Source organism: Ambystoma mexicanum, chromosome 6q (genome assembly GCF_040938575.1).
Source record: "Ambystoma mexicanum isolate Mex_15411 chromosome 6q, UKY_AmexF1_1, whole genome shotgun sequence".
In the NCBI taxonomy this organism is placed as follows: domain Eukaryota; kingdom Metazoa; phylum Chordata; class Amphibia; order Caudata; family Ambystomatidae; genus Ambystoma; species Ambystoma mexicanum.
Window position 1 is genome coordinate 1,528,942,648 of NC_090937.1, and position 24,921 is coordinate 1,528,967,568.

General features: G+C 47.8%; 1 protein-coding gene across 3 annotated transcripts in view; it reads left to right on the top strand.

Moving 5' to 3' along the window:
- Positions 1-24,921, top strand: part of PTPRA (protein tyrosine phosphatase receptor type A) — an 874,792-nt gene that overhangs the window by 426,123 nt on the left and 423,748 nt on the right. For all 3 annotated transcript variants that reach the window (XM_069632225.1, XM_069632227.1, XM_069632226.1), the window contains one exon: positions 8,940-9,018. In XM_069632225.1, the coding sequence (XP_069488326.1) occupies positions 8,946-9,018 (73 nt within the window). In that variant the 5' untranslated portion in view covers positions 8,940-8,945. The remainder of the gene's footprint in view (positions 1-8,939; positions 9,019-24,921) is intronic.

Here is a 24,921-nt window from a genome sequence, read left to right on the forward strand (position 1 = left end):
TACATCTATATTCTTACTACACACCGGCATAGTTCCTAGTCCATTTTGGCACCGGGTATTTGTTGGGGTTTGGTGCAAGACGGTTTGGAGGCCTTACCAAAGTCAAGCTTAACCAACTAATAATGCTTTGTTGTGTGCCACCTTGATTGGGTGGAAAGCAACTCCCTGAGTTGAGGGTGACTGCATAGTAAACTGACAGGCCTTATGGTTGGAGTAGACTTCTCCTGCCAAGAGTAGCTGAATGCTACGAAGTTCTCGAAGGTGGTTCACAACAAAGTACTTGATCTTCCCTTCAAAGGTAAGGCACTATTCCACTGCTCCACTGATGAGGAACTCACCAAGGCAAGCATGCATGATGGTCCTTGCAAAAACCCCAGCTAAGACAGATTATACTCAGAGGTCGGGGGTCTCAAACAAGGTCCTTCTATGGTTTCAGAGGTTTTGAGGACCGCCGTGCACGCCGGGCAGATGCTCCCTCTGGTGGCCCTCGCAGCAAGCAGCAAATGCAAGGTGGCTGGTTTTTCTATCGGCCAACTGTCGCCTCTTCAGCAATGGGTGGTCTCTCCACCGATATAACATCTAAATTATGTTTTTCATCAGTCGCACAAGACTCCAGTGGGAGGACGAATTTCGTCTCGTCTCGAGGTGTGGAAGACCATCACAGAAGGCTGATGGGTTTTGTCAGTCGCCCGGGGCGGGCTTTCGCTGGCCCCTTTCCATACCTCACCCTCCTCTTCAACAGACTGGGTCACCCTCCCTCAGAGCTGAGGTGCAGAAACCTCTAGACCACAGAGCAGTGGAGCCTGTTCCCTTGCAGGAGCAACGGGAGGGCTATTACTGCCATCTGTTTAGTGCCCAAACCCAACCAGGATGGCCTGCGCTCTATCCCCGACCTCTCCGATTTCAATCTCTTTCTACCCCTAGAGAAATTCAAGATGGTTACGCCCAGCCAGATAAAGGCCTCTCTACGGAAGGGAGATTGGCTCAGCATGTAGACCTTCAAGATGCCTACATGCAGATCCTGATCTGGAACCTGCATTGCAATTTTATCTGTGGTTGTCCGTGGGAACAGAACTCTTCCAGTATCGAGTGCTAAAATTTGGGCTCAGCACGGCACTACGTATCATTACAAAGATGGCAGTCATCGCAGCATTCCTCAGACTGCAGGGAGTTAATGTATATCCATAATTGGACAATTGGCTCCTGCATAGACCTTTCCCACAAGCTGCAACAGCCAATCTTCAGTCACTCCTTCAGCTCCTGTTCCATCTTGGGCTGTCTGTGAACTGGCAGAAATCATCGATGACGGTTGCTCAAGACCTGATCTTTCTGGGTTTCAGTTGCAATACCGTCAGTACCAGAGTGTTCCAGATGGAGGACAGGATTGTGGACCTTTCAACCCGCGTTCCAGCTCTTCCTGCAGTCCTCCCACATGTTGGCACGGTGGTTCCAGAGACTCCTGGGCTTCTTGGCCTCTTGCGTGTTAGTGCCACCTCTTGCACGACTGAAAATGAGGCACACTCATCTTGCTCTTCACATCTGCCTGTGGCAGGCTACTGATCCGGACTCAAAGATGATTCTTGTCCCATCCTGCATGACTGCGGATCTCCAGTGGTAGTCACCCACCGACAACCTTTCACTGGGGACCTCCTTCCAGGAACCCTGCCCACAAGTAACGGTTACCACAGACTCCTCCCCTTTGGAGTGGGGAGCAACACTGCATCACCTCGAGGTGTACAATTTGTGGACGCCCCAAGACAGGTTGTTCCACATAAATTAATTGGAACTCCTAGCAGTTTTTCTGGAGCTCAAGGGTTTTCAACCTTCTATTACCAACAGTGTGGTTCGAATTTGCACTGACAAGTCTGTGGCAATGTTCTAAATCAACCAACAGCAAATCTTCTCCTCTTGTGGACCTAGTGATCCAAATTTGGAATTGGGCTATCCAACACAATGTCTGGCTTCAAGCTGTGCACATTCCAGGTCACATCAATGTGGCCGCAGACTCCTTCAGCCGCCAATCTGCAGCGAGTTACGACTGGGAGTTGAACACTGATGTTCTTACCAAGATTTTCCAGCAATAGGGTCCTCCAGCAGTGGACCTCTGTGCAACGCCAAAGAACCGGAAACTTCCTCTTCATGCTTCCAGGGATGGGCTCGGAGTGTCTACCTTGGGGAACGCTCTTGAGATCCCTAAACTTTTCCTCCTTTGCCACTGATTCATCGGTCGCTCTGGAAACTCAGGAGTGCCTCCAACTGCACTCTCCCCTTCCTAGCTCCTTGGTGGCCAGCCAGGTTCTGGTTTACGGAACTGCAGTCCCTGTCAGTGTGCTCCCTGACCAGGTTGCCGCAGATACCCAACCTTCTTCACAAAAGCAATTACCAGTTGTGGCACCCCTCCCCACAATCCTTTTGCTTGATGGCCTGGTACCTGAGTTCCAATCATTAGCATCGTTCAACCTTTCCGAGGATAATATGCGTAGAATTCAAGCGGCATGTAAGCCCTCTACGAGAGCTCAATACAGGGCCAAGTGGCTCCGATTTTGTCAATGGTGTTTAGCCAAACAATTGATCCCAGGCAGGCTTCTATTGACTCGGTTTGTATTTGACCTTGCAGCCTCTGGCATTCATGTCTTGTCATGCAAGATATTGCTGCCGGTTCGGGACCCTTATCCCAATCCATGTAAAAAAACAAAGCCCCCATCAATCTGAGCAATAATAGTCAGCAACATCATTATAAGAAGTTGCATCCTCTACATCTGGGTAGGCAATAATCGTAATAACCTTTTTATGCCAAGGCCTCTTGAGTAAAAATGTTGTTGCTGCGTTGCCCCTTGAGTAACACTATTGCTGCTGCCCTTCCACATGTCATTTCTACTTATATTTTATATTAAAACCAGCTGGAAGAGCCTTGCACCCCACCCTTCCCCGGAAGCCCTTCAGGCCCCCCAGGGGGCCCAGCCCCACAGTTTGAAGACCATGTGTATAGACACTAATTTTCCCACTAAGTGTTTAATCACCTGTGTCTCCAGGCCAGACCTGGGAAGTGCATCTTCTGGCAGAGGGTTTGGGCACTCTTTCAGCAATGTTGCTCCCAGTGGGAGGAGTCGGTGGCTGCAGGGGAGTGGTACATTACTACTTTCAACTGAACGGCTTCAGAAAGCTTCTCCCTATGGGTGGCGAGTGGGGGCATAAAAGCCACTCTTCCCATACGCCATAGCACACCTAGGTAATTCATCATTATACGTTGACGTATTGCAGTGTTAACCACATGTAAGGAGTGTTGGGCTTCACTGATTGTGTAGCTTGACACCCTATGCAAAGTGAGCTGCGGGCCAGTATTTGGGCAACCACTTCAATTATCGGTTTTGATGCTTTACATAGCGCATGGTAATCACTTGACATTCCTCTAGGTATTCTGGACTGGCAGGATATCTTGGGGACAACGCATTTGTATTGGCACACAGGCTTGAATCCCGGGCCCTCGTTTAGGAACTGTTCTCCGGAATTAAGCGAGTTTATAAAAAGATGAATTTAATTAGGTAGCATAGCCTCTCATCGTTTTTTAATTCCCGGTGCTCATGATGTGCAAACGGGTCTTTACCAGGCTCCTGAGTGAGAACCATCCAGCCCAAACTGCTGCTCCTGCCCCATACCCTCTGCCCAGGGATCTTTGAAGGGGTCATCTTTCAACAGCCTGATTACTTACTAAGGGTTCGAAATTGAGGGGCGCTGCGTGCTATTGAGCTCTTGCTTGAGGCCTAGAAGAGCCTGGTTAGCTTGGCACCAGCAGCTACCACGAGATACTTTTGGCTCCCCCCAGCCAAGAGATGCCAAACACACACTTATGTGGATTTGTGACTATGTGCATTTGTGACAATCTAGATGGAAGAATTAGGACACATCTGTACAACATTTAAAGCATAAGGGGACATAAATAATGGACAAAGTGATATATTTGCATCTTATCTGGAAGTTAGATTTGCAGTACGCCATTCCTGGTCACTGGTTAATGCTGGATACCGCAGAGCTGCTTTTAGCTCCTGATCATCAAATCTTAATTTCGATCCCTGTTCACTGAAAAGATGCGCACATCAAACATAGTCCTGTTTGTATGACCTGGCTGTCGACTGATTTCTTTCAGGGCCACTGCTTAGTCATCAGATCTACTTGGGCGTACAATAAAAATAAACAAAAGTCTTGCACAGCAGTGCCCACATTCCTTTCACCTAGAGTAAAATATTATGGGGAATGAATAATTGTTTCAAAATGATAAATCTGCTCTCTTTCAGTGATGCTGGTTGTTTTAGGCCAGGCAGCCCATGTTACTCATCTGTTTCCTGCTGTTCCTCCTCATTCAGTATTCATCTCAGACCTTACTGCGGGCCCTTGAAAGACTGGTTGCAGTCCATCCCCATTACATTTACTCCTATACCAGTGATGTCATGGTGTTTTTCCATTGGGGCACTCAAGGCGTCCCAGAGAGCTGTGTTTGTGTTGATAAGAGGACAACTATTTCCTTGCTGTTTCCGAAGCAGCGGGGCAGTAATTGCTGCTGGGGATTGTGGGTCAGCGCAATATTCCATTGCTTTGTAACAGAGCAATTCTGCAAACTAAGCAGTCAAAGAGAAAAGGGAGTCTGGGCAGCGCTCCAACAATTGCTCAGCCATTTCAGAATTTGCAAATGACTTTGCAGTAACACGGAAACACTTTCCTTCCCTTTATTTTCTGTTCACATGCCTGTAATGAATAATAATGTTCATATACTAGTTTTGTCGTCACCGGCTTTGCATTACTTTGCAAGCATTTCTAATGCTTTTCAGCTTTCAAGCATACCCAAAGCTGATTTGGCACACGATGAATGCACAGTTTGTGGGCAGACACGCCACTCCCAGGAGTGACACTTATGGCTCTACATTCACCCATGCACATCACAAAACGCAAATCTATTTGAATGTGGTTTGTCCTTATTTTGGCGCGCCTGTGCGCTTCAGCCTCCCTGCCCGCGCCAGTACCTGCCACTTCTGTGCAGCCATTACTCCACTCCAATAAAAACCCACCACACTTATCACCTAATATCTTATACCTACTTGCACTTAGTTTGCTTAAAAAGATTAGCCTCATCTTACTTGAACCCCTTTGTGTAAAATAACTATGTGCCCTTAACCTATATGCCTAGAATAACCATGCTCGCATCTGGTCTAACCTTATTCTCCCAGCGGCGCAATGAGATGGCCGCGCTGTATCGTCTGTATTGTGCTGGGTCCTGTCCCCCAAGATGGACTATTGGCGGTAGGAAATGTGTTGCTAAACTCACCATTCTCTACACTCGCCCTCCAACTCTGAACTAAACACAACCATACCTCTACCACATCACAAACCGCACCCACTTCACAACAGCCAACACAAAACCAAACACACAATCTCACCTCAACACCAATTGACGGTTGTGAAAACACAATGCTCAGTGACTGGTTTCTCTGAAATGAAGTTGCCAACAGCACTGTAAAGCTGCCTTGCTCTTGTCCCCCTCAATCCGACAAACCCTGCCACCCACATTGCATTGCAGATCCCCCAGAGCGCCAAGAGACCATACAGGTGGCAACAGTGCGCAGTATAAGAACATTTAACATAACATCAATTGAAAGCAGCTCCAACTTCCTTATTAGCTCAAGAAAAGCTCAAGAAAAGCGAAAGATGAATGCACAGCAACACAGAGGCAAAACTCTGCTGAAAGAAATATAAAATGTATCATTCAGATAGTCCTACGACAACCTCAAAATACAAATAGTCGATGAAAATAAAAGCTGTTAATGCTATCCATTCGTTGTGTGAGCACTGCAGGTGTTTGTTATGCTAGACTTTATTTTGTTAGGCAATGTTATGGTTGCTGCTAAAGCATATGTGCAATATTTATAAGCCACGTTAAAACGCACAATACCGATACACACACACAACTACCTATACACACACACCTACCTCTACGTGCACACGCCTGCCTACACACACACACACCCCTGCCTACACACACCCCTACACATGCACAGACGCCCACCTGCGCCCCTATGTGCCCTATAAAAGCTGCAGTATATCAGAGCTTTTCAGTCAGGTTTTGGAATATCATGGAGCGATTTACCTCCTGGTGGAGCCTAGGAGAGCTCGATGATTTTTGACACCATCAGCTCTCAGGAGCTACTTATGACTTTCCAGGGGTGTATTGGGACACATCTGGAAAACATTTGTTTCTTAGTGGGTCAGATGTACTGGAGTAAAATAAATAGGTTTATATCTCATTTGAAAATATAAATTGTTGGCTGTTTTTTACCTCTACCAGACATCCTCTGTGTGTTTGCGGGATCTTGTTACCAGACTCCCGTCCTACCCCAACCTTTTTCATTACAGAAAAGAAGTCCATCAAGTGAAACTTAGACCATCTCCAAACATCAGTGCATACTTTATCTCCCCTTCCGGAAACCCATTTTTCAGTGGCCTTGAATTCATACCACCTTTTTTGACAAACGTCTTCACCCTCTTTATTACTCTTCTATAGGACACTACAACTCCCATAATCCCAGGCCCCTATTGAAATACTGAAGGACTGAGACGAGGAAGAGAGGGACTAAGAGGATTACCAAGGAAAAACCCTTTGAGAGATAGAAAACAGGCTATCACAGTAGGCTGTCCCAATAATGGAGTCAGGCAAAGTCGCGGAGACCCCACACCTGCAGCCTATTAACACCTCCCAGGTGTATAAACGAAGGCTGCTGAGCAAGAGAGTTCAGTTGCTCTTGGGAGGCCAGGTGGGAGGCTGCAAGGCTAAATGCCAAGCACTTGGGGAGAACCGGGGGAGGGGGGGGTCGGTCTTCGCTCGGGTACAGGGAGGCTGCGTGGCTGAGACGAGCAGGAGATCCCTAAGTGTTGACAGTCTGCGAACCAGGAGAAGAAAGAGCCATGTAGGGGAGAACAGAGGCAGAAGAGGAGGCGGTAAAGCGTGAAGACTCCCAACCTCTTACCCCCCCTTGAACCCCCCCACATTGAACTGGGTTGGTTATCCCGCCACAGGTGCCTGGAGGCTGCTGGTTACCCTTGCGGGTAAACAACTGTGTTGAGTTGAAACTGAGGAAGCAAGAGAAGTCTATCCACATTTTGACACTTTAATCCAGACCCAGGAGGGCCAGCCCTGAGTTATAAACTGTTCCAACTCTACCCTTGCAGCTCGAAGATGTGCTTAAATAAGACTATATCCGCCACCCCCCTTATAGCAGATCTCTAGACCACGCAGTTTATTAATGGGGAAGGGAGTTGCTACAGTACCCGAATTGCCATCCTGATTTATTTTGATGCACTTTTCTTTTGCTACCATTACATGTCCCTGCACCCAGTTTTGTATGAGTATTAGGGCAATGTTAGGTGTATTAGTTTAGCTGATTGATTGTTGCTTGACAAGACCGATTAGGACTGTTTCTGTTTTATTAAATGGTCGAGTTTTCTCCCATTTTAGTGATAGTGCAATTTAGGAAGTCTCCAACCCCTTTTCAAAATAATAAAGGTTTTCGAAACTTTTGTGTTGTGATCGTGCTTTTGAAGCCATGGGTAACTTACAACATACATATGTTGTTCCTTGTCAAATCTCTTCTGGTGTCATAGATGTGGTTGGTGCTGTGTGAGTATAACAGCAGTATAACCGCAGTAAACTACGTTACCCATTTCTTATTCCTAAATTGGCTTACTTCTACAATGCCTAGGAAGTTTCTTTTGTCCTCATTAGTCCAAACATTTAAGTTAATTTCCCCCATGAAATATTCAACTGTAGTGCCCAAGTACTTCCCATGTAAGCAGTGAGACATTTTTTCTGTGGGAGAATTACTTCTGCAGTTAACTTTGGCAAATCCAATTAAGATGCTGAGCCGAAATTAATTGCACATTTCCGAGAGGCGCATGCGCGCTTGGGTTGCTCAATTGTCAATGCTAGATTAACTTGAGTCCTGTAAAAGTAGTCTTAAAAAGCAGGGTAGAGGGTTGCAGAGTCTGTTGTTTTTCGAGCTTCTCAGAGTGGTTGAACAAGAGAGCGTATGTTCTGTTTGAATGTGTACGCTTCTGATGAGATGTCATTTATAGATTCGCACCCTTCGCACCACCACAATGGCAGCATGTTTGTGTTTTTTTTTTTATTGTAATGTAGGAGTTTATCATAATGGAACTTGACATGCAGAAGGGCCTGTAATACGCTTTCCAAGTAACACCGCTTGTACATGGGCTGTTAAAGAGGCTAATGAATGGCTTGCTGTTGAAAATGATCTATGCATCCATTTGATTATCTGATGGGGGGGAAGCATTTCGATCATCAACACACAAGGATGCATTCAATCGCCTCACGTGACTTGTGCCCTAGAGATAGGAACATTCCACTCAAGGTACCCTATATATCTTCATGGCGCAACCAACAGTTTTCTGCTGAGCAGAATTCCCCAGATTGGGAAGGGATGCACATTTTAACCGGTTTGTTCGGTCATTACATTATACGTTAATACATTGCAGTATTTATCCTAGACATTCTTTCTGGCTTGTTCTGTAGGCAAAAGCACAAAGCCCGCTAGCAAATGAGACCTCTTTTCAGAGACTCTGCTGATAATTTCAGATCCGTTCAGAAGAGGCGTGCTCGATGGACATGGTTAGGACGCATTTTATTTGGCTATGGAAGTGGTAATTTGGTCCATTTATTACAGAATGGTGCATTTGAACAATGTGAGAAATAAACCACATTGTGTAGGTAATTGACAAAAGCAACTTCTTGGGTGAGCACAAGCACTAATTGACATATTTGCCTTTAAACCTATTCTGTAAAGATGACTGATTTGGTTATGCATTTTGTCATTGTGCATGAAAGCACATTATCAACATGCAACTGGTTACATGTTTCTCTTTAAATTCTTTTCCAGATCAGCATGGATTCCATCTTCCTAGTAATTCTGCTAGGAAGCGGGCTACCATTCCTCGGCGCGAGCAATGCCACCACAGGTAAGCCGATTATACTTTCCGATAGACCTCCGATGACCTTAGATGGTATTAAAAAGTTTTCAAAACAATATCTGGCACTGCCAAGTGCTTGTTTTATCATGTCCCGGCTTTCTTTACATCTGTTCTGAGACAACGCAGGATACGGCATCCATAACCTAGCCATGAGGACGTCCGTGTCCTGAATGTGAAGTAGCACCATAGGAGGTCTAGAGTCTTGGTCAACCAAGGCACTGCATGTTGCGCAAACTGATACCATGCACGTTTTGGATCTTGGTGCCGTTTGGGAACCCCATTTGTGCAATTACAGGTGACCAGATTCTAGTTAAGGCTCCCATCATATCTGTGAGTGTTATTGCAAATACCATATATCGCGATATAAAAAAGATTCTTGTAAGATGATGAAGTGTCATTGTTCCCCAGGCAGCACCAGGTAGAATTTACATTATTATAAAAACGCATTTGGTGCTGGAGAATTGCAGCAAACTCAGAAGCTGGTTTGATCAAGTTCTGGCCGCACGATTTGTCTCAAACCGCAAAAAGGTACGGATTGTGATCGCCAAATCTTTTCAAATTTTTGAAGGACATAGAAATATGCATTTATGCCAGTAGAAACGCACCAAGCAATATATGTTTAATATGATGGGTGTCCATCTATTCATTCATCACTAGCTAGTTTTAGAGGTTCTGATGCAGCCTTTCTTTCTGTATGGAAGGAAGGGCGTGTCTCTGCTACAGGTGACATTCTGACCGTGACAGATATATAAGGGGAGGCTATCAATATCACAACGTTAATAAATTACATTATAATAGTACAGTTCCTGTAAATGCAATTCGTTAACATAAACTAAGTGAAAAATGGGTGCAGGGGAAAGGTGTGGGGGATGTGGCTGCAAGGGTTTAGAGGTGGCGAAAAAGTAACCTGAAGTTGCTAGACTGCAAGTTGGAAAGATGGAGGTCAGCTCTGAGTCACAGATCAGTAAAATAAACGCCACCCCCTGTACACAGCAGTCTTTTATAAACATGATTTTCCAAGGGTTGGTGTTCATCAGAGGCCGACCTCGCAGAGCATTGTGATCCCGAAAGGAGTGTACATTTGGTATCCAGAAGAATGAAGCCATTGGAGAATATTTTGTATTAGAATTCCCTCACACATTTGGGGTTAATGTGGCCAATCCTGTAAGTGTTGCATTAGATGTGCCTTGATCCTGACCTAATCTACATTTTACTCTTCAGTTGCACCTTTCATCACTGTGCCTGCTTCCTGGACCTGAGCGATGCAAGTAGAACAGTGATGGTGAATATGAAAGTGGTTCGGGGTAGTTAAGCAGCGCTTGGCAGCCAGGGCCCAGCACGTTTTTTTATCATTAAGATTTTTGGAAAAAATAGTTGTCTGCCAGTTGTGAGCTCAGATTCCAGTAAATTAACTCACCAAGAGCAGGCATTTATTCATTCATCCATCCCTTGATATGAGAGGAGGTCCCCGGGAATGGACGTTTCTTGCATCTTTGCCTGCTGTATTGTAACAAGTGCACATCAGAGGATGGTACATTTTTCTAATCCTAGAATAGAAACGCATTCAGTTTAGCATGTGTCTATATTGTCTTTTAGAGATAATGAGTATTAAAAATGAAATAGTCAAACACAAACAATGTGCAATAGTATACTTGACTGTAGTCCTAGAATCGTGTTCTTCTGTTCACATCTGGGATTCTAAACCCTACAGCCAATGAACAATGTGTATAGCCTTATGGAATATGGCACAGTAAAACGAAGGCTATACTAGAGTGCTGCCAGGAAATGTGAGCCGGGAGTCATGGCTACTAGGGGAACATACCTAAAAACATTCTAACGCTAAGGTTAAAAATATAGATGTAAAACAGAAGCACTCCAACTGTTGCAATCCTCTCTCCAATCCGTGTATGGGTCCGCTTTTTTCCAGATCATAAGTGCAAAGGGGCCAGGGGGGTAGTAAAGCTTTTGAAGTGCACAACACCAACATCAGTGAATACACAAGAGCTAAATGTGACACAAATACAGCATGGGCCCTCTGAATTTCGAAGACCTAAGAAAATAAAAATATAAACAATAATGGTTAATCTAATTCAAGCTTCCAAAAATACTGGAACAAGAATAACACGGGATGCCAATTTACAACTAAGGTGCAGACTTATGTTGCCCTGGATATTCTATCTGAAAAGTTGTGGATTCCATCCTTCCCAAGCTAGTGCTAGTCGGAGCTTTTAGCACTGACCCACATGGAATATGCTCTCCAGGAATTCAGGAAAGTCCTTGGGTAACCCCACCCATTTCACACTGTACTATAAAGGATTGAATCAGCTCTTAACTAAAATCACATGATGTCCAGCAGTAAATCCTTGTTGGCACGGTTGTGTACTTATATTTTTTTTAACTCTCCTCCTGGCTCGACTTGCATATTCTTTTTTTTTTTATAAAGTATTTTATTGTTATTATCATAATACAACAATCACAATAAAGCAACAAACAAACAAATCAACTTAAATACTGTCATGGTCATTCATAATCAGTGGAGATAGTACCCATAACATCAGAGGTCGAGCAGCTTCCTTAGTATGTGTAGTAGTGTGTAATACAAAACACCCAGTGCACATTCCCCAGCTTGTAGGAGGGATTCTCAAGTCGCTCCTTCTTCCCATCTATCCCATATTTTCGAGGCTTTGTTGGGACAGCCTCGTGCTGAGTAAATCTTATGCTCCATCAGAGCGCATATGTCCATATCTGATTTCCATTGGTTCAGTGTTGGGGAATCAGGGGCTCCCCATTTCTGCGCTATGTTGCGCTTGATCAGTCCCATCGCCGTGTGCAGGAGTAATCTCTCCTATTTGTTAGCCTCTATCTCGTCAGGCACACCCAGGAGTAAGGCCCTTGGGTCCAGTGGTATGGTGCGGGTCAGAACTCGGGAGAGTTCCCTACAACATGCATTCCAAAAGGTTTGTATCCAGGGACATGCCCACAAGATGTGAATGAAGGTTCCCTCCTCATCCCCGCATCGCAAACAGTTCGGGTTTGGAGCCCGTTTCCAGCCATATAGGCGCGTTCTAGGGTAATAAACCTGGAGCAGTATTTTCAGCTGCACAAGTCGAAGCCTAGAGGAAATAGCGATTTTTCGGGGGTGCATGAGGACTTGTATCCAGTCCTCTGGATCTATCTCCCCCACATCCGCTTCCCATTTCGCCTTCAGCTCGTTCAGTTCAGGGGTAGCGAAGGAGGATATGGAATTGTAGAGGATGGAAGTGCATTTGGTGGGAATATACGCCGGCAGGATGTTACGCTCTATAGGGGTATAGTCTGGTATCTGTGTATCTACTGTTAAGTAAGGTCTTAAGGCGTGGGCTAGGCGTATGTAGTGGTATCGTTCCGTGTTTGGGATCTGAAATTGTAGTTGCAGGTCACCAAATGAGGTCAATCTCCCCTCCGTGAGCATATCGCCAACCCTAATGACCCCCGCTTTCACCCACTTGGGCCATGGTTCAAACTTCCGGGTCTCAGCTAGGTTATTATTTTGCCAGAGGGGTTGTGCGGTAGTAACCTTGTTTTCCCACCCAATGAATCGGTGTGCTTGTCTCCATACCGTAATCATGTGTGTTGTGGTTGTGGGTGGGGGAGTTCTCGGGAGGGGTTGATAGAGGAGGGACAGCGGGTCAGTGTTCTGCATAGTGGCTATCTCGGCACGTATATGGGGTAGGTCTCGGTTTCCATGAAGAAGATCATTAACCACTGCCAGTTGTGATGCCCAGTAGTACGTTTGGAGACGGGGAACTCCTATTCCTCCCTCCCAGATTGATCTTTGGAGTGTGGTTAACGCAATTCGTGGCTGGCCTCCCCCCCATATGAGGTCTCTGAGAAGTAGCTCCACTTGGTGAAATTCCAGATCTGGGATTTTAAGTGGGGCATTCTGAAGAATGTAAAGGAATCTGGGAAGGGTCTTCATTTTAAAGAATGCCGCTCTTCCCATAAGTGTCAGGGGGAGGAGTTTCCAGTGTTGGACGTCAATAATGAAACGGTCTGTGATCTGTCGGAGATTGTGTTCTATATAACTTGTCAGGTCCCCAGATATCCATATTCCCAGGTATCGAAAGCCCTGTCGTTCCACTCGGTATGGGCACTCCTGGGGGATTGCATGTTCTCCACCCTTTACCGGAAACAAGACTGATTTCTCCCAGTTGATTCTGAGTCCGCTGAATTCCCCAAAGCGGATGAGCAGTTGTGTTACAATAGGGGAAGACCTTGGCGGGTCACCCAGATATACAAGGAGGTCGTCTGCGTACAGGGATGTACGATCCTCATGTCCCTCCGGCCAACTCAATCCCTTCCAGGCGGTGTTTTGGCGAAGCCAAAGAGCCAGTGGTTCGATTGCAAGGGCATCCCTGTTGTGTACCCCGACCCAGGGGGAAAGACCTGGAGGACCAACCGTTTACTTTCACTTCAGCTTTGATGTTAGTATAAAGTAACTGCACCCATCCCAGAAAGGCCTCTCCGAATCCCATACGGCGCATGATCTCCCAGAGGCAGTCCCATCGAATGGAATCGAACGCCTTTTCGAAATCGATTGCCAACAGGGCCAAGGGTTCGTTTATAATCGGGGTTCTCTCCAGTGCCAGGTGGAGGCGGCGTAGATTCATCCGAGTCGATTTGCAGGGCATAAATCCACATTGGTCTGGGTGGACCAGGGTGGGTGCAACTAATTGTAATCGGTTCGCTAGTAACTTAGCGAGGACATAAGCCTCCCCGTTAATCAGTGATATAGGTCTATAGGAGGCACATTCATGTGGAGGTTTGCCAGGCTTAGGAATGACCACGATAGTCGCCTTGCAAAGATCTGGTGGGAGAGTCCCCTGTTCCCGGCAGCAAGGTACATTCTATGCAGAGGAGCCGCCGTTTTATCTGCCCCTAGCTTTTGCCAGGTTTCAACAGGGAATCCATTCGGGCCTGGTGCCTTCCCTGATTGGAGTTGAGATAGCGCCTCTGAAATCTCAGCCTCCGATAAGACGGAGTCCAGCTGGTCCCTCTGTTGCCCCGAGAGAGTCTGCAGCGTTACCGCATCTAAGAGGGAGAGGTTTAGCGGTGAGGTCAGGGCTCGGTACAGGTCTGCGTAAAACTCTGCAAAGGCCCCAGCAATCCCAGCGTCTGAGTGATAGCTGTCGCCCTGTGGTGTAACTATTTCCCGGACATGGCGTTGTCCTTCGTCCCTTCTCTGCAGCCAGGCGAGCAATTTACCCGCCTTGTCCCCTAGTTCGTACACCCTCGCTCTAGCTTGCCAATGGGCCTGCTTAGCGTCATCCATCGCTCTGTTCCGGAGGCACTCTTGGGCGCGTTGGAGGGATCGATGAGTCTCGGGCGTAGGGTCAGAGATATGCTTAGTCTCCCAATTACTCACTTCTCTTCGGCTTTTAGTATTTCCCGAAGACGGGTGTTTCTTTTATGTGTCGTCCAGGAGAGAATCTCACCCCTGAGCACGGTTTTATATGCCTCCCATAATATCACAGGGTTGTCCACCGATTCCTCGTTAATTTCGAAGTATTCGGCAGACACTTCCTCTAGGCGATCTTTCAGTTCTAGGAACCCTAGATAGTAACTATTAAGTCTCCACGTTCTAGGGGGGAGGGGTCCCTGCATACATATTTCAACTAAGAGAGGTGAGTGGTCCGAGATGCCCCGAGGGAGCAGATCTGCGGACATTGCCCTATAAAGGTCGGTATGTGGTAGAAAGAAGTAATCCAGTCTGGACATGGAGCCGTGAGCGCCGGAGTGGAAAGAATACTCCCTAACATTTGGGTGTAACTCCCTCCATACATCTCGGAGCCCAAGAGCAGATGTAAAGTTGGCTAATCTAGTAGGAGTATCTGGGTTGCGATTTTGGAGATGGGAACAGTCAATGTTATCATTCATGGTGTCATTAAAGTCTCCCCCCAGAACGAGTGCATCAGGGTGGTGTTTCCCTATAAGTGTAGTGAGGTCATCCAGTAACTCCCGTCCCAGCCCAGGTGGAGAATAGATTGAGGCAATAGCCACAGTCCGACCCCAGATTGTTCCCATGATGAACACGTATCGGCCCCTCGGGTCCCGTTCTACAGTTTGTTGAATAAATGGGATGCGTTTGTGTATCAGAATGAGGGTGCCCCTGGAGCCCATTGTGTACCCCGCCTGAAAGGCAAGGTGGTAGTTAGTTATCTTAAAAAAAGCACAGTTAGATCCGGCCAGGTGGGTTTCTGTCAGGAGGGCCACATCAGGGGAGTGTCTATTTAAAAATTGCCTGAGAAGACGCCGTTTAATTCCTGACCCCATCCCATTCACGTTCCAAGTAAGGAATTTCAGAGATTTAGTGTGTCGCATGGGTGTTTTGCTAGCCTGTGCGGAGGATATTTATTACACATGATGGGGTTTTCGAGGGTGTAGCGATCAGTGAGAGATGGCGATATGGTACCCGCCTGTATCAGAGGGGCAGGGGTGCTCTGTGGAGTGGTACAGAGCGTCTTCAACCAGAGATAATGGTTTGTTTGACCTATGAGCATGTGACAGTCTTGAAATGACAAACAAGGTTTTTAACATTCCCAACTCACCCCCACCCTATACTCCACCCCAACACGAAGTACCTGTCACCCAAACATTGCTGAACCTTCAATTTAAGGTGTCAGCTCAAAAACCAGACCCTTGGGTAGTGTCTAGATAAGCAAGAAAGAGAGAGAGGGGGGGGGGGGGAAGGAAAGAAAAAGGCTCGACTAGGGGAGGAACGAGAGCTTCTTCCAGAGTTCCCTCCCTTGCGTCCAGTGTCAACATCTTCCATGGTGGACTATTTGTGTCGGGCTCAGAGGTGCGAAAGGTGCACGCCCACATGTCAGAGCACTGCTCCTAGGCCCCGGAGCAGGGGACAATCGTTTGTTTAATGTCCTTCTTGTTCTGCCACTGGCTCCAGGATCTCCTGTCCTTCCCGGTCTGGGTTTCTCCTCGGGGAAGCCCGCCTAGGCCTCGGTCGGGGTCTTCCTCTCGGTCTCCTCGGTCTTGCAGTCCAATCGCCTTCTACGTGAGCCTCCGCCCATCTCCATGCCTCTTGTGGGTCATTGAAGTGAACAGTAGTTCCTTTATGATATATTTTTAGTCGGGCCGAGAAGAGCAGGCCGTATTTCACATTCAGTTGAGCCAGTTGTCTTTTGAGTGGTTCAAACGATTGTCGTGCCCGCTGCACTTCTCGGGTATAGTCCGGAAAGAAGGCGATTCGGGAGCCATTATGGGTAATCGACCCTTGCGATCGTGACAGTTGCAGGAGGGCATCCCTGTCTCGGTAGTTGAGCAGGCGGGCAATGATAGTACGTGGCGGGGCACCCGTGAGTGGTTTGCCCGGTGGCATCCTACGAGCCCTCTCCACTGAAAAAAACTTTGAGAAGGATGTAGCCTTGAAAATGTCCACGAGCCACTGTTCCAGGAATAGTTCCATGCATTGTCCCTCCTCACCCTCCGGCAGGCCCAGGATGCGGACGTTGTTGCGGCGGGATCTTCCCTCTCCATCATCCACTCTTGATTCAAGGGTTTTAAGGCGGTTTAAGGCTTGGGACAGTTGACGATTGATCCCGCCAATGTTGTCTTCCACTTCAGAGATGCGGTGTTCCGCCTCTCCTGTTCTGGAAGTCAGCTTCTGCAGGTCATGACGCAGGAAGGAGACATCCGCCGCCATACTGTCTATTTTGGTCTCCATGGAGGATCGAGAGTTGGCAATGGCTGCCATTACATCATGTAGGGAAAGAGAGCCGTCCCCCGTGGGGGAATTCGGTCGTGTTGCTGGGCCCGCCGGGGTAGTAGCGACGGCAAATTGGTCCATACTGCTCTGTGTGGATGGTTTTTTCTGCCTGTCTTTCCCCATAGCTCCGTAGGCCGTGGAGCGTCCGGCACAATGGGTCGAGTGATATTGTTTATACTCAGTTGGATCCTCTCCGGTGTGTGGTATTGCAGCCCTGCAGCGGGTCAAGTGGAGAGCCGCGGGTCCCCCAGAGCGTCCTCCAACAGGCTAATATATACTTTGGGTGCCAGGGGCTCGGCGTCCTTTATTGGGGTTTCACGGAGCCTCCAGAGACCGTGCAGGCCTCCGGTGTATCTCACAGTTCACCCGCTAAGTGGTGGTCCCCTTATGCCTCCTGTGTGACACCAGAGTTCGTTTCCTGTATGGAGCAGGGGGGGGGGGATCCCACCTACCTCTGGCGCGGTCTAGCCGAACCGCTGCTGTCCTCCACCGTTCGGCGCTGAGTCGAGACGGCCCAGGAACAGGAGCCGCCTGTCACCAGGATCTCAGGAGGGCTCTGGTCTGTCCGGGCGTCCTCCGGATGTCAGCAGGCTAAACTGCTGTCCGCCTCGAATACCGCTCCACACCGCACCACGTCAGGCCGCCCCAAGCCCCAGTCATGCGGAGGAGGTCCGCCCTCAGGCCCCGGCGGCCATTTTGGTTTCGCAGTTCGGACGGGGCCGCCGGCCTTCAGCAAACTGTGGATTTGGCCCGCCGGGTGGGCAAATAGGTGCCCAGATTTCAGTCGATCCCAGCCCACAACTTCACGGGCACAATCGCGGCGTTGGTGTTGCACGAAATCCCCAGGAATCAGGATAAAAGTGCAGGATTGTATCGGCGCTTACGGGAGCTCACTCGGCTCACGTCCGCATTGTTCGTCCACTAGCCACGCCCTGACTTGCATATTCTTAAAATGTGCTTGTTATTTAAAAAAAAGAAATAAGCCTGGGGTCGCTGTTGTACGCCAACTAAGATGGCCGCCTAGGTTCAGAGCTGCACCATTTTACAAATCCTAAAGTAAACATCCTGTGATTTGGCGCCCTTGCATCGGTCGTCGACAGCTGCAGATAGCGTTGAGGCAGAAGTACTTAAACTACCGAGAGAAACCGGAGAGAGGATACATTGGAAAAACAGACATAATCTTTTTGTGCCTCTACGCGTCCCTGCTCGGCTAACATAGCTGAGTATGCGAGTCCTTCCACTCTACTGGCTCGGGGCTGCCTCCCATTGGATTCACCCTTGCTGACACCTGTGGGCCCCTGCGAGACGGGCACTAGAGGATAGCAGCGCCAAGAAGAAGTGCTCCGGCATCGGAGGAAAGGGAGTGGAGGAATACCCAGTAGTGGGGCAGCGGACTCGATTCCAATTAAAAAAAGCCAAAAGGTACCGCACTGCGAAACTCTCCAGAATGCGGCTGCAGCAGCGGTTTCCTCCAAGCACACCTGCTGAGACCAGTACACCGGTGAGGGGTGGTGGGCAGGGGAGGGTTCTGGTGGAACGACAGGACTCAGCAGCCATGATACAGAGCAGAACGTTACAGGGAAGCGCAACTAATAAACTGATCCACCAGGCGGGGGCCTGTAACGTTTTGACAAATACAGAGGCGCAATAAGGGCCGAGTGAGATCAAGGCGCCTTGCTGGAGGACCCAATGCAGAGCGGTTATCCCCCACCCCCACTACCCTTAAAACAGCTGGTACTGAAGACGTGGTACCTGCTTGAACAACATACGGGCCACCCTATGATAATCAGTTGAAGCCAACAACACAGGGCTACCTACACCGCAAACTAGCGCTACAACCATAATTCCTCACCACTGCTGTAGCGGGCTGGAGGCGGCACACCAGAGACAGATTGCAACCCCTGGGTCAGAGCGGGGCATACTCAGGCTCTCCAACTTGGAGACGATTTACATTCCCGTACTCATGAAGGTCCGCGCCGGTGCCATCCTCTGGGGCAGACCGCGGACACAACAGCATGAATGCCCAATGAGTCCCAAGGGCTACGAGACATATTCCACCTCTACTAAGGTCACGCCATAGCCATCTGAAAAGAAACCATAAGGAACACACACCCAGTGAGACTCGGGGACTGGAATCATTCACACGGCTGCCCTCAGAGTCCCGAAGCAACCTGACAAAAGATATTGCAGGAAGCATCCCCATCATACAAATTCCCTATCCTAACGGATTACCGTGCCTGCTGCCGTTACGGGGACATACTCGATTTGTGGCCGGATACCTTACAAACCCAGCAATAGAATTCAAACACAAACCCAGCATGGCTGCACATGCATTGACTCTTCCTTCGGGCACAGAAATGACAAAAGAAGCAAAAAGGGCCCCATGGACACCTACACAAGCACTAGCATGACAGAAGAGGGAACTAGAATTCAACAGCCCAGCGCCTAGCCCAATGCAAGCAGAGGGCTCAGGGGACACCTATATGACGGCACTACTGGCGGGGTTTGCGGCTGTATACAGCAGACTGGACGAAATTGGTAGTAACATCTCTTCCAGAAGATCTGATCTACAAAAAGTGAACTCCAGAGTCGCGGAGGAGAGAGTCAGTACATTGGAAGATACCGCCACAACTCATGGCAAGGAAATAGAGAGCATCAAAAGATCCTTGAAAGCTGTACAGTCCAAATGTGACGATTTGAAATCAAGGTCGCGCCGAAATAACATTCGAGTGATGGGACTAGCGGAGAAACCTCTTAACAATACAATAGAGCTATTTCTGGAAGAGGCACTTCGGGAGATGCTTCCAGACGCCAACTTCTGCAAGCAATTCCTGGTCGAAGGAGCCCACAGATCTCTAGCCCCTCCGCCCAAACCCGGTGTCCGAACACGCACTGTAATAGCACGCCTGCTTAACTACGGGAACAGGGAATGTCACATGAGAAGGGCATGTTAACATTTGACACTGAGCAAAGTCGAGGCTGCGAGACGTACGTTTGATCAAGTGAAAAAGGCACTGAGGGCAAGATCATCCCGTGTGCCATGATGTTCCCGGAAAAACTCTGCCTACAGCATGCAGGGAAAGCTTTTTTTTTTTTCTTCTTTTTGTTTGAATTATACATAGAGCACAACATCCCGGACTCTCCAAATCCAAAGTCCAGTGACCTCTGGCTAAACAACACCACATGATCGGAACAGAACAACCTTGGAAATGCCCACAATTTTTAACCAGACCGAATCGCATGAAAACGGATCGGCGGCTCCCAAAAGCTTCCGGTCGCATAACGAGAAGAACTGCCCACACAGCCCCACCCACAATTGCATTTTCTGCGCAAATGTATTGGGTATACACTGTCCAGTTACAGGGATGTTGAGGGAGGGATAACTGGGAGGGGGAAGCCTGTTGCCTTCCTAGCAGTAAAAGGGAGTCAATGGGGGAGTTTGTTTAACTGATACATACACTTTAGTAAATGCAATAAGGTCACTATGACGGATATGGAACGACATAAGGTCGCATAATGGTTACACCCAGACAATACCAGGTGATTAAACTCCTGACATGGAACATTAGAGGATTGGCAAATCCCATCAAGGCTAGGAAAACCCTTGCCTACGCAAATAGGCAAAACATTGATATTCTTCTGCTACAAAAGATCCATGCAGTCAAAGTAACTGACATTTGCCCTCTACTGGGGTCAGGTATGGATCGGTACAGACTACTTATCACAGTCCAGCAGGGTACAGACCCTGGTCCACAAACGCTTCGGTTTCTAGATCACAAAATCCGAAATAGCTGAAGAAGGGAGCTATGTAATTGTGTGGGGTATAATAGATAACCAAGAGCTGATCCTGATCAATACATATGGCCTGAACCTAGACACTCCTGAATTCTACCTTAAGATTGTCTCGTTGATCACGCCACTGGAGGAAGCCAAGGTAATCTGGGGGGGGTGACCTGAACACAATACTTGATTAGCGCAAAGACAGAACTTCCACAGGACAAAGGAATCACACTAAAGCTGCATTGACCATACTGCAGATTATGTCAACACTCCCCCCCCCCCCCCCCCCCCCTCCCCCCATCGACATATGGAGAGAGTCCCACCTTACCCAGGATGAATACACATTCCACTCTCATGTACACAACTCCAGTTCAAGAATAGATTACTCGCTGTGTTCCCCCGAATTAATCCCACTGACCCATGAATGCATCATACTCCCACACACAATGTTGGACCACTCGCCAGTTCTATTACATATAAAAACAGTTGCGGGCTACATCTCACGATGCTGGCATATGCCCCCATCAATGCTGAAAGATGACTCTGAAATCAAGCCGTTAAGGATAGAAATAGCTGACTTTTTCGAACGAAATATGGCCATGGTGGGGTCAATGGCCTCTATATGGGAGACCTTCAAAATATGGTTGAAAGGACATTTGATGTCACTGGGAACACTATGTGAAATAAGGAGGGAACTAAACCATACAGAAGACACATTGAAATCTCTTACTAACGGGCCCCTGTGGTCTGCACGCTTAGGCCATTACAAGCCCAACTCACAAAATTTAGATTTCTAGCGAGAAGTAATGTACGCCACACAACCCACTCGAGCCCGTAGATATGGGGAAGGAAATAAGGCTAGTAAAACTATGGCAAACCTGATTTAAGGCCGAGCAGGGGGGTTAGGGCTATTGCTGGAGTGATGGGGTCAGACGCAGTAGTACACATGGAAGCTCAGGAGGATAACGAAGTGTTCATGAAGTTCTATTCTGTACTTTATGCAAACACAGATCAAGTCACAAAAGATGAACTTGACCACTGTTTTGGACTCTCTTCCTCCACCACGACTAGATGGCGAGAAAAGGGAAAAACTAGACCTCCCCCTCACTTTAGAAGTCGTACAGGTGATCAAAGACTTAGAGGTGGGTAAAGCACCCGGGCCAGACGGGCTTCCAACAGACCTGTATAAAAGATTCAGTACAGAACTAGCCCCCAAGATAGTTGCAATGTGGGAAGAATCCCTAAGCGCTTGCAGACTCCCTAGCGCCATGAGGGAAGCCATGATTTCAGCACTGCTTAAACCGCTTAAACCACCTCACGACCCTGCATCGTATCGACCCCTGTCTTTAATAAATTCAGATACCAAAATATTCACCAAAGTGATTGCCAACTGTCTTCTACCATACATGAATAAATTAATTCACCCAGACCAGTCGGGATTCGTTCCCACATGCTCCACAGCCCTGAATCTGTGTGGATTCTTCGCCATTAAATTGCAACTAGACCCGAAGGCGAAAGCAGTTGCTGTTGCCCTATATGCTGAAAAAGCATTTGACTTGGTCTCCTGGTGCTACATGTTTGCCATCCTGTGGAAGCTGGGATTTGTCCCAGGATTTCTGAGATTCTACCAGGTACTCTACAGGGACCCACAGGCTAGAGTCAGAAGGAATAACATATCACCTGAGTTCTCGTTGCATAGAAGCACGCGCCAGGGTTGCCCTTTGTCCTCTTATTTTCACCCTCACCATTGAAGGAATGGCAGCATGCCTGCGTCACAAACACTCATGACGAGGTATTCGTCTAAGAGGTCCCCCTCAGTTCATATCATTATATGTTGATGATACCATGCTACATCTAAGAGACCCTGAACGCAGCCTCCCCCCGGTCATACAGGAGATCGAGGAATTTGCGAAGTTCTCCGGCTATAAAATCAACCGCTCCAAATCCGAGATCATCCCCCTCACTCAGGTTGCGATGAAATCGGAAGCTACATCACAATTTCACTGGTCCCCGTGTTGGGCTCGATATCTGGGCATCATAATAGCCACGGATAAACAAACCCTATACGATACGATACAAACTATGTTCCCTACATGACGCTTCTGGCAGCTAAATTGAGCATTTGGAACCAGTTACCGATCTCATTATATGGCCGGATAGCCCTGCTTAAAATGGCGGTAGTGCCCCAATTGCTGTACCAATTCAATAATATCCCAATTTGGCAAAGGTACTCCTTCTTTGATAAACTTCAAAAGATGGCATCCACCTTCATATGGAGTGGGTGGCCCAAATTATGCGAACGCTTTGAAACAGGCGGCCTGGCCGCCCCCGACTTTCCACTGTACTAACACGCTGCACAAGCGCATTTTGCGAAATATTGGTCCCCCAACACAGAACAATATGCCCATATTCAAGCTGAAAAATTCTCTGCTGCCCCAATGAATTTACAAACAATGATGTACGCTAAGAATAAACAGAACAAGGATGAGGTAGACCCAGTCTCAAGCACTATACGATATTGGAGAGCACTGCTTCATAAAGTGGGCTTTACAGAACCGTATTGGCCTCACGCCCCCCTTTGGCACTATCCTGGCCTGGAGCCTACGCTAGATACAATTCAGAAAATATGGTATCTTGGTAGGGAAATGCACTTGGCGTACTTGTTCCCTGAAGGGAGATTTGTACATTTGTACATCTTGAAGTGTTCCAGGAAAAGGTTGCTACTGCGTGGACGTAGGGAAAGTTTCTGTTAAAGTTCATAGACTCTTTTCTGTAGTGGGAGCGGTTGCCAAGCGTAACATACTTAAATGCTGGAAAGCAAAGAGGGCCCCCACAACCCTGACTTGGCTCAGGGACCTGATACTAGTATATGAATGTGAAGATAGATATGTTAATGGAATCCCGGCTACAGGCCGGCCAAAAGGCATCTGGGCGCCAAAATGTCGCTACTTAACGGAGAAACAAGATGAGGAGGATGGAGATCCGTCATAACTCATTTGAGAAGGACCTATACTGTAACATCACACGTTGTATCTGTTATCTAAGAATGTTCTAACTTGCATTTAACTGTTCTGAATATTGGTAATGATGACATGTAACCGTCAGACGAAAAGCGATTCTAGCGATTTTGCAATTTGGATTTTCGGTAGTTATGGGAATTCAGGTAAATTGCTGCAAAAAGTGTCCCATACCTGGCCGGAGGCAGCTGCTACATGTAGTGCGAGTCTGTCCTTCCTCCCTCTACTCGCCACATGCCTCTCTCCCATTTACCTTTATGCCTCCACCACATTCCACTCTAAGTCCCGTTTCATTTTTCACCCTTTATAAATTGACACCCATTTGTCTTGGTATTTTCTGGCCCTCATTGCAATACTGTTTATCTTGTTCACGCCCTCCCCATTGGACAAAAATGACCCCAGCCCATGTAATTCCTCCCTCTGTGTGCCTCTGTCATCACACAAACTTGCATGCACATTCTCACAGTAGCCATGAATGCATATGGTCTCTTATCTGTCCAAGATCACACATGCACACTCGATCTGCCACCTGCAACACAATGACCAACCTGGGCCACGGCTGCCGCCACCACCACATCATATATCACTCCCAAGCGCACATCATCCCATCACACACTATCACCTCTTTACTCCCCACTCATGCACCCGTCACCAGTCGTAAGTCACCACCATCAGTCCATCACATCACTGTCAAATCAATCACTCATCAGCTCACTTCATCCCATCAGCCGAAATCACTGATCTCTAGCCTCGCTCTCCACCAACCCAATCAGTGCCCTCATCACCCCATCACTCCCAGTCACACATAACCAATCTTGCACTCCATCATCCAATCGCCCCAACATCACCACTTGCACTCTCAATCACACCCACTCACCCATCGCTGCTTTCATCCTTCTCGATCATTGCCCACAGTCTCCTTAGTATGCCTCCCCTCACTCACCAGTGCCACCTCGCCATCGTCACCCTCAGTACCCAAACCCTTGATCACAATACTCCCCTCAGTTTCCAGCCGTACTGGCACCCCATCTCCCTCAACGAACTGCACTGTTTGCATCCCCTTGCTCTCGCCTTCACAACCCTCTCTCCACCACTCCCGCTATGGCACCCCTTACATCCACTTCTACACAGTTCGCATCACCTCCTCTCAGCACTATCCTCGCCATTGTCTCGGGAGGATAGCTCAGGGGCAAGGTGCTCGCCTTGGAATCATGACGACCCGAAGCAACGCAGGTTCGAGCCCGGGTCCGCGCTTAGAAACCTCTGGGTATTAAGCGCTTATAAATACGCAACTAAGACATATCCCTGTGTGAGCGCTTTAAAAATGCAAAATAA